The sequence below is a fragment of the Pan paniscus genome, chromosome 13 (assembly GCF_029289425.2).
Source record: "Pan paniscus chromosome 13, NHGRI_mPanPan1-v2.0_pri, whole genome shotgun sequence".
Lineage (NCBI taxonomy): Eukaryota > Metazoa > Chordata > Mammalia > Primates > Hominidae > Pan > Pan paniscus.
Genome location: NC_073262.2, coordinates 112,842,414 through 112,853,033, shown reverse-complemented (window position 1 = coordinate 112,853,033; position 10,620 = coordinate 112,842,414). Strand labels below are relative to the sequence as shown.

The 10,620-nt window shown below is 40.6% G+C and overlaps 1 protein-coding gene across 1 annotated transcript in view; it reads left to right on the top strand.

Annotated features, from left to right (window-relative positions):
- The first annotated feature begins 3,930 nt into the window (after window positions 1-3,930).
- ACADL (acyl-CoA dehydrogenase long chain) overlaps window positions 3,931-10,620 on the top strand; it is a 38,879-nt gene continuing 32,189 nt past the window's right edge. The window contains exons 1-2 of the mRNA XM_003806970.5: window positions 3,931-4,337; window positions 8,716-8,871. Coding sequence (XP_003807018.2) covers window positions 4,261-4,337; window positions 8,716-8,871 — 233 coding nt within the window. The 5' untranslated portion in view covers window positions 3,931-4,260. The remainder of the gene's footprint in view (window positions 4,338-8,715; window positions 8,872-10,620) is intronic.

The window sequence follows — 10,620 nt, the reverse complement described above, 5'->3', positions numbered from 1 at the left end:
ATGAGTGAAATAGAAAAGTCTACAAATAGACCTAAATACATAAGGGAATGCAAATTATAGAGGTCATATTTTAAATCAGCAGAAAACATGGATTATTGCAATGAACTGAATGTTTATGTCCCCCTGAAAATTCATATGTTGAGAAACCCTAACTCCCAATGATACAGAAGGGCTGGACTCCTGGGTAAACCCCACCCTTAAGCTTGAAACCTCAACCATAAGTGAAGACAACTGACCCTGTTTTTCTGCCCAAATGTTGCCTTTTTGGCCTGCCCCTGCCTCTATCTTATGCCCATGAAAGACTTCAGCTGGCATGGCAACACATGCAGCTGAGCATCAGTGATATAAGTGGCTGAGCGTCAATGATACAAGTGGCTGAGGAGCAAATAGAGAAACAACTGAGTGTCAGAGACTACAGGTAGACATGACTAACTTCAGACCTTGTGGCTTCAGAGAGGGGCCCAGCTGAAGATGGCTGGGCTTCAGGGAGTGATCATCTTTCCATTCCTTTTCCAGTTTCCCTTTCCACTGAGAGCCGGCACCACTCAATAAAGTCTTCCGCATTCATCACCTTTCAAACAGTTCATGTGACCTGATTCTTCCTGGATGCTGGGCAAGAACCCAGGTGCCGAGAGGGCAGGGGCTGCCACCCTGACCCTCCACTAAGCTGGTTGGCACTTGGCCATCCTGGATGCAGAGCTGAAAGAGCATTGGTTGAATACACTTGAACACCACTACAGGGTTCGCACGGAGCCTGCTCCCACCAGAGAGGAATGCCCAGCGGATTCCAGCATTCAGTTCACTCAAGTTTCCACACTTGGTTGCTTGCATACTCTCTCCCACAAGGAGTGGCCAGCGATGGGTTGAATGAAACGAGCCACTCCAGTTCCTGCCTGCAAAGGGGGTCAAGAGCACTGCCCGTCTCATCAAGGGTATTAAAAGGTGGAGTTGGCCAGGCGCAGTGGCTCACACCAGTAATCCCAGCACTTTGGGAGACCTAGGTGGGCGGATCACCCGAGGTTGGGAGTTCGAGACCAGCCTGACCAACATGGAGAAACCCAGTGTCTACTAAAAATACAAAATTAGCTGGGCGTGGTGGCACATGCCTGTAATCCCAGCTACGCCAGAGGTTGTGGCAGAAGAATCTCTTGAACCCAGGAGGTGGAGGTTGCACAGAGCAGATGCTTCTTTCTCTTGATTGAAAGAAAGGAAGGATGGGCATGTAGATATATTTGAGAGAGGAGATGGGAAGTTGAAGAAGTTTGCAGCAAATTGAGATAAGCACAGGATGGCTAGTTTTGAAAGAAAATAAATAAAGCTCTTGAATTAAAAATGTGATTCATGGCCCACATAGTTTTAGTTCATAAGCTGACACTCAACAATATTAACATTAAATTATAGATTAATTTGACTAAATATTTTCCCTTTGATAAAGACACCTATCACCCAAGGAATGTACTTTACAGAAGTAATAACTTTCAGTTTCATGTGGAGTTTAAGCAAATACTTTCAGGTTTCTATGGAAATAATGTTAAACCTATGTACTCAAAGTTAAAAGTGTTGTGTTTTGGTTTTTTCTGTTTGTTTTTTTCTGAGACAGGGTCCCACTCTGTCACCCAGGCTGGACTGCAATGGCGCAATCTCGGCTCACAGCAGCCTTGACCTCCTGGGCTCAGGTGATCTTTGCACCTCAGCCTCCTGAGTAGCGGGGACTGCAGGCATAGGCCACCAAGCCTGGCTAATTTTTGGTAGATACAGGGTTTTGCCATGTTTCCCAGAGCCTGGCCTAGAACTTCTGTACTCAAGCAATCCACCTGCCTTGGCCTCCCAAAGTATTGGGATTACAGGAGTGAGCCACCGTGTCTGGCCTTAAAAGATTGTTAAATGGAGACCAGGTGGAATTACTATGGCAAAGGGCATGTATTGCCAGCAAAATCTTCCCATGAAGGCTTATCTTACCCTAAATACAAATCAGCTATGAAGAGGAATAATTCTGTATTATGCAAGCAAAATGGTTTAGCAATCATCCTTGTGACATTGTCCAAGATCTATATTACAGAATTACAGATGCTTAGATTTCTTTAGTCTAAGACTGTAATGCACTAAAACTTATGCAACACTTCTATATTTGATTAGATAAGTTTTGCTTTGCACCAGGGGAAATAAATAAATACTTTTTCTAATGAGCTCTGTATACAATGACTATAAAAAAAACAGGAGAGCCCTAGAAGATAAATTTTATAACTTTTCTTTTACTTTGAGCAGTTTTTCCTTATAAATATGTATGACTAATATTTTGGTCATATTATGTTATAGGTATGGCTCATAGAGAAGCAATTTAGAAGCAGATTAGGGTTTGAAGTTGGAAGCTTAAACAAATCCATTCTTAATCCTGAAAATAAAGTTTACTGTCAAAATTGTTGGTTAGAGATACTTAAATTGCTATTTATTTTTTTAAAGAAAATGTTCCAAAACATAAAACAGTAACTAGTTTTGAGACCATTGTCCTCTATAAGGGAAAAGAAAATATTTCAGACACATTTAACAGATGCCAATTTCAGTTTCTCAATATGTCATCAAGGTATTCTTCAAACCAAATATAAAAATATATATATAATTTCTAATCACTCACTTTTTATACATTTATAAACAGGCAGATACAGATACAGATACAGACACAGGCAGTTATTTGGGTTAAAGAAGCTGGCATTTTCATGGGGTTTAGAAAGGACCGTGTAGTCCATGACATTTACTACCAGGTATCAGAGGAAAAGCATAAGCAGCTCCTTTTCTTGAACATTTGCCTTCTAATTGAATAGGCATTGGAATACACAAAGTAGAGGGTTTTTTTTAAAGGATTTGTTCTTTCTTGTATCTACTACAAAATATGAGTATTTCTTAATGATGACAATAATAATTACCATTTATCGAATGTTTATTGTATTCCTGTCTTTGTGCCAACCACCTGACCTCCATTATCTGAAAAATCTTTCCAACAACCCTATGACATAGATATTGTTATTCTTCATTTACAGGTGAGTAAATGGAGGTTTACATTTGTATGGAACATGTTCTGCTACTTGAGATAATGGGAATAGGAGCCTAGGAGGGCTAAAAGCAAGGAGCCAGCAAGTCTAGACACATTCCAGAGGACATTATGTCAGTCATGCAAGCCCTGCCTCAGCTTTCTTCCCAACCCTCAGCCTTTTTTCCCAACAGTATATAAATAATGTGGTGTTCCTTTCAATACAGCTGTCTCTAATGCTAGTTTGTTCCATTCTTGGTGAAGTTAATTTGAATCACATTTGGTTAGCATAATGTTTATCAGTTTTTTTCTACTATGTTTCCTTTTGTGAAGTAAGAACAAATATGTTTATGAATGTAGAGTTAGCTGTGCTAAAATTAAATGAAAAGTCAAGCAAACTACCCAGATAGTTTAGGCCAATCACCCAGGATTTCATGAACCCTTTGAGCCATTTATGTTTCCCTTGAGGGATATTTCACATCTTTTACCTGAGAGTTCTACAGGGCATGCTTTTATTAGTTGAAATGTCACTGAGGGCGAGAGTAATTGTTCAACGGATGTACTTGAACTTGGACATTTAAGAATTAACAGAACGGGCTGGGCGCAGTGGCTCACGCCTGTAATCCCAGCACTTTGGGAGGCCGAGGCGGCAGGATCACGAGGTCAGGAGACCGAGACCTTTCTGGCTAACACGGTGAAATCCTGTCTCTACTAAATCCTGTGTCGGATTAATTCGTTCTACTTGCTATTACCAATAAATAGCATGGGCTCCCAGAGCTATGCCTGGCTAACTCTATCACCTTCAAGGGTTTGCTCAAACTATTCAGCCTACTTTAAGTAAATCAATTTCCAAGGTTACAAAATAAACTTCACGTCCATTTTTATGGTTAGGTATTTGCGCGTATTTGGGGGCTCCATAGCTTTCATCCGTTACTCAAAGCGCTTCAGGACCCTAAAAAGGCTCAGAGCTGCTTCGATAAACAAGAAAGAATGCTGCAAGCAAAGGCAGCAGTTTCGCTGTAAAATCCTGTTGCTGACAGCCAAGACGGGCGTATTCCCTCGCGACCAGCCTGTGGCGTGGTTGGGGCTCCGGAAGGGCGCGCGCGAGCGCTTTTTTGGGAGGACACCACAGGTGGACGCCTCAGCTGATCGTCCTCCCTCCCGGGGACCCTGCCCCTAGTCGCCGAGTAGCCGCAGAGTCGCCTCCGTCGCCCCGCCGCCCCTGTGTTTCGGACATGGCCGCGCGCCTTCTCCGAGGGTCCCTACGCGTCCTGGGCGGCCACCGTGCGCCGCGCCAGCTGCCCGCCGCGCGGTGAGTGCCAGCCGGGACTTCCGCGGCTGCAGGCCCGGAGGCTGTGGGGTGGGGCAGCGAGTCACTCCTGTCGCTGGCTTGAAGCAGGGCGGTGCGCGCGCGGCTGGGAGTGCTCCCCAACTCCGGCGCCGGGCTAGAGCTGGCCTCCTTTCCTGGATCCCGCGGACTGGGTGCAACCAGCATCTGGGCGGAGGAAAAAGGGGTGTCAGCCGTGCCGCCCCGAGAACAGACCGCCGAGCCCACGTCGGGGGAAGCCGAAAGATTTCTCCAGAAGTTCATTCCGGAGCCCCAATCCAACCCGTCTAGTTCAGCGGCCTGCAGTGGGACCCGGGAGCCTGCGTTTTGGGAGGAGGTGGTCACCCCCTGGGTCCGGCTGCAGGAGCGCGGGCTGCGATCTATGTCCCAGTTCGAGCTGTGAACCCGGCGTTCCCCACGGCTTAGACTCGCCGCGCGGTAGTGAACTTGGGACCCGGACTCAGTGCCCGGGCTGCGGCGCGGACCAGAATTGTCCAGGACAAGCTGGGCTAGAAATGACCTGGCGAGGGTTCCATCAAACAAGGAAATTAGTTTTAGATATATCAACAAATGTAACTAAATACAGAGGATTAATGAAGACAGAGTCTAAGTAGTTCAGTGACTACTAAGGTGGTGTTTATAATATGATCAAAAGTTTCAGATACTGTCTGATGCATAACATCTATTCACTGGGTAAACAAATTGGAAGCATGGAGAATTCATTATTTAATAAGGGTGAAGGAACTGGCAAATTTGCGAATGACAGCATTGGTGTAAGCTACTCTAACTTTGAGAGCTATGAAACAAAATGCCTACTTTTCCTGGGGAGATTTGGGAAGACGTCACTGAGAAGGTGACTTTTCTTTAGGATACATACTTAACTCTTCCTTGGAACATTATAAGACAGTGATCCTCAAACTTTTTTTTTTTTTTTTTTTTTTGAGACAGAGTCTCACTCTGTCGCCCAGGCTGGAGTGCAGTGGCGCGATCTTGGCTCACTGCTGCAACCTCCGCCTCCCGTGTTCAAGCAATTCTCCTGCCTCAGCTTTCCTGAGTAGCTGGGACTACAGGCACGCGCCACCACACCCGGCTGATCTTTTTAGTAGAGACGGGGGTTTCACCATATTGACCAGGCTGGGCTCAAACTCCTGACCTCGTGATCTGCCCGCCTCGGTCTCCCAAAGTGCTGCCTCAAAACTTTTTGATAACGGGGCTCCCTTATGCTCTTAAACAGGACCTCAAAGGACTTTTGTTTATGTAGGTTATATCTATCCGTCTGTCGTTATCGAAAGGTATCTACATAACTGAGAAACTTTACAAATATTTAGTTTATTTAAAAGTTACAATAAGAAGCTCATTACATGTTAACATAAATAACAGTTTTTATGAAAAATAACTTTTCCTAAACAGAAAAAAAGTGAAAAGAGTGACATTGTTTTACATTTTTACAACTCCCTTAATGTCTGGCATAATAGAAGATAACCAGATAACTATATCTGCTTCTGTATTATCCATTGGCGTAAGTTAGTTTGATTGAAGCATGGCAAGAAAATCTACCCTCAAATAGAGAACACTGGAAAAAGGGAGACCTGAGAGACCCTCTGAATGGGCTGGGGGGCTACAGTTTTGTTGTAACAGCTTTTTGACCTTTAATGTGCAAAGGAATCACCTGGGAATCTTGTTAAAATACAGCTTCTGATTCAGTGGGTCTGGGATGGGGCCTGAGATTGTGTATTTATAACCAGCTTCTAGGTGTGTGGAAGGTGCTGGTGGAGATTGTCTCCCTTTTAAAATGTAGGAGACTTTAAAAAAACAATAATAGCCTAGCCAATAAGATTAGTTGCAGTTTATTGCCTTAGAGAAAAAAATGCCAATTTTTCCATTACAGATTTCTTCATCTTTAGACTGAGAAATACATGTTGCAATAAACTTGCTGCCAAGTGTTTTGATTTTCTTCCCTCTGCATATTCTCTCTTGACCACCTTTGACTGACCTGAAAGTCTTTATTCGTTTGGCATTTCTTTTGCTTTCCTATGTCTTTATGTATTTTACTTAAAAATATTGCAGAGATTTCCTTAACACAGTATAGGCTATTCAATTTTAAGATCCAGTAAGACTCGATTTTAAATTCTGGCTCTATTGTTTACTCATTATGTTGACAAATGATTCGGTGTCTTACAGCCCCAGTTTCCTAATCTCAGCATATTTTTTTCCTGAGGGAAACTCTCAAGTATGGAAAATCTATATGGACAAATACGTGCTTTATAATTTTATCTCTACTAGCAAGAAAAAGGAGCCGATCATTTCCATTATAGGGATAAAGTAGATGTTAGTTTATTTGATGCAACAGCACAATGGTCAAGGTCCCCTGCATGTCCTGGTCCCCTGTTATCTCTTCTTCCTAGAATCTCTGGCCTCATCTACTCTTCTCAGCCTACTCTGGCTACAATTGCCTCCTTGCTCTTTCTAGAACACATCAGACACCATTCAGACATACAGCCTTTGCTCTAGTTGTTCTTTTGTCCTAAAATTCTTTTATTCTAGAGGTATGCCTGGCTAACTCTATCACCTTCAAGGGTTTGCTCAAATCTCACCTTTCTGGTTTAACCTACCCTGACTGCAGCACTTTTTTTCTTTTCTTTTCTTTTCTTTTTGTTTGTTTGTTTGTTTGTTTTTAGTGACAAGGCTCACTATGTTGCCCAGACTGGTTTCAAACTCCTCAGCTCAAGCAATCCTCAGGCCTCGGCCTCCCAAAGTGCTGGGATTACAGGTGTGAGCCACCAAGCCCCGCCTACTACATTATTTCATACGGCAACCTCTGTCTCTGCCTCCCCCCAGGCACATACTCCTGATCCCTTCTCTACTTTTCTTTTTCCATAATACTTACCACCTTCTAAGGTATTATATAATTTGCATATTTATAGTTTATTGTTTATTCAGTCTCCCTTTGTTAGAATGTAAGCTTAAAAGCCAAAATCTTTGTCCTCATCTTAGTCCTTTGTTCGTTATTGTATCCCAAGTTACTAGAACAGTGCCTGGCACAGAATTGGCACTCAGTAAATATTTGCTAATTAAATGAATGAATAAGCCACAAAAAAAATGATACTTAGGGAAAACTTAGAAATAGGTTGTAATAGCGACTGGGCACAATAGCTCATGCCTGTAGTCTCAGCCCTTTGGAGGCCGAGATGGGTGTATCACTTGAGGTCAGGAGTTCAAAACCAACCTGGTCAACATGGTGAAACCCCGTCTCTACTAAAAATACAAAACTTAGCTGGGTATGTGTGGCAGGCGCCTGCAATCTCAGCTACTACAGAGGCTGAGGCAGAAGAATGGCTTGAACCGGGAAGGCGAAGGTTGCAGTGAGCCAAGATTGCATCACTGCATTCCAGCCTGGGCGACAGAGCCAGACTCCATCTCAAACAAAAAAAAAAAAAAGGAAAGAAACATGTAATAGTAAAAAGTTATTTTTTAAAAAACCCTTTAAGTCTACTTTGATTAATTACATGAAATAGATCTTTTCTGGATAAGGACTAGAAAAGAAAAGGCAGGGTCCAACTAAGGAAGAAATACACTAAATTAGAATTTAATGCAAAATAGAAAAAGCATCCTTTGGCAAGATTTGAATATATGATAAGTTTTTTAGATGTGAACTTGAAAATGTACAAAATGATGCATAGATTTTCAAAATTTCTTTCAGGGGTACTTCAAGGGTAAAAAAGGCTGAAGACCACTGAACTAAAGGAGCTACAAAACTGTCTCATTTGAAGCTTGGTGTGGGAGGGATGGGAGTAGGTCTTAAATAATTCCATTTTACAGAATCTTTATCAGAGATTGATGGGTATTTTTATCTCCACCCAGATTGGCTTTGTAATGTGGCGATTACATCAACATGGTTTGCATCTTATACACCTGCAATTTGAAATTGTGTGATTCTGGTTAAAATACTAATTTTGGAGGCTTTGCATTATTTTAAACATTGTACATGATATGAAAATTTATCAGTATTACTCTACCGTACTATTTGAATTTTACATAATGTAATCCATATGTCACCTGACAATACTGCATTTCACCTCAAGTCAGACCTGTGGTGAGTTCTAGGCATCATCTTCTTTAAGGATTTGGAGATGGAGACTGAGTTGAATAATGATAAGGTACTTCTTAATTCCAGCTACATGAGGTAGATCCCATCAAAAGTGGTGGTGCCCAAATTTGAACCCAGCTTTGTCATAATTCAAACTCTTTCTACTTGCCTCTCAAGTTTCTCTGTGAAAGAAATCCATGTTGTTCAGTGGCACTAATTTGGATATGAAGAGTAACAATTCACTTACTTTTCATATTGCATATATATATTTTTAAGATGTTCTCATTCCGGAGGGGAAGAACGTCTAGAAACTCCTTCTGCTAAAAAATTAACAGATATAGGAATTCGAAGAATCTTTTCTCCAGAGCATGACATTTTCCGGAAAAGTGTAAGGAAGTTTTTCCAAGAAGAAGTGATTCCTTATCACTCAGAGTAAGTGGCATATTTTCCTCTAATGTAATGTATACTAGGGGTATTATAGGACCATTTCCTAGAATGCCATATATTGCTATACAGAAAACATAGTATGTTCAGGGCTTTATTAACATTTTTACTGCTCTTCACTGTAGTACTATAAGATCCCAGGATTCTTAGAGCTTTTTAAATGAATTTTAAAATGTACTATACACAAATACGAAAATTTGAAAATTTACAACTTAGTCTAAGAGTAGTGTTTTTGAAAACCATGGGTAAGTGGTAACAAAATACTAGTCAATTTCATAGTCTTTCTTTTTCTGCTTCATGAATTAATTAAACTGTAAAAACCCAAAAAGTCAGCACAATGCAAACCTTGGTAAGCAATTGGTTACCTCTGGATAGTTCTTGATTAACTAATTATTATTATTTTATTGACCAGAAACTTATCTATTTCTATTACAATAAGATTTTGCTTCATTTCCAAAATTCACTCAATGCTAGTACAGATGCTCCTCAATTTAGTATGGGGTTACAAGTTGAAAATATCATAAGTCAAAAATGCATTGTTATTATGTTAACACTGTTACTATGTTATTATAAAAACAAAAAAATTCTCGGCACCGTTATTATGTTAGAAGCAGAAATTAGAAGATTAGTAAAATGAAGAGAGAAATGGTTCAGGAACATCATAGGTTTGTGAGGTTTTACACACCTAGCCTACTAAACACCATAGTTTAGGCCAGCCTACATTAAACATGCTCAAAACAATTACATAAGCCTACAGTTAGGCAAAATCATCTAACACAATGTCTACTTTGTAGTAAAGTATTAAATAACTCATGTAATATATTAAATATATTTAATATATGTTAAAGTGAAAAACAAAATGGTTATATGGATACTTGAAGTAAGCATGTTTTCGACTGAATGTGTATTGCTTTTGCACCATCATAAGTAAAAAAATTGTAAGTTGAACTGTCATAAAGTACAGAGACATCCGTACTTTAAAACATTTAGAATGGTTTTAAATAGCATTAAAAGTAACTTCCATTAGGTTTTTACTAATACCTTCTTGGTAAGAATGACCAAAATAAGCTAAACTCAGAAGCCAGAAGCCATGACTAGTCTTCGGTGAAAAGCAACTAGCTTCTGTTTTTTGAGGACTGGTTTGTTTGTGTGTGTGTTTGTGTGTTTTTTAAGACATGGTCTCACTCTGTTGCCAAGGCTGGAGTGCAGGGGCATGATCATAGCTCACTGCAGCCTTGAACTTCTGGGCTCAAGCGATCCTCCTGCCTTAGCCTCCCAAAGTGCTGGGATTACAGGTGTGAACCACCACATCTGGCTTCAACTAGCTTCTTAAAGACAAAAAAGAGACATTGTACACTTTGCTCTGGTAGGATCTCTTGTTTATTTCTTCACTGCTTTTAAATTTTATTCCAGAAAAAATGTTAAGAAGGCTTTGAAATAAAATAATAGGAGCTGACAAATTTTAAGTCAATAATAAAAATATTTCCAAAGCTACTTTAAGCAAGAACTGTATTCAAAACACACATGATAATCCAAGTCTTAAAAATTTTTGTAGTGTCAGTATCTTCAAATACCCCATATCTCACTATAATCCACTTAAAAATACAAAAATTCTCAGATATATTTTCACTATCTCCAAATACCCCATATCTCACTATAATCCACTTAAAAATACAAAAATTCTCAGATATTTTTTCACTATCTCCAACTAGCCATCTGTTTCCTCATTCTGCCGTT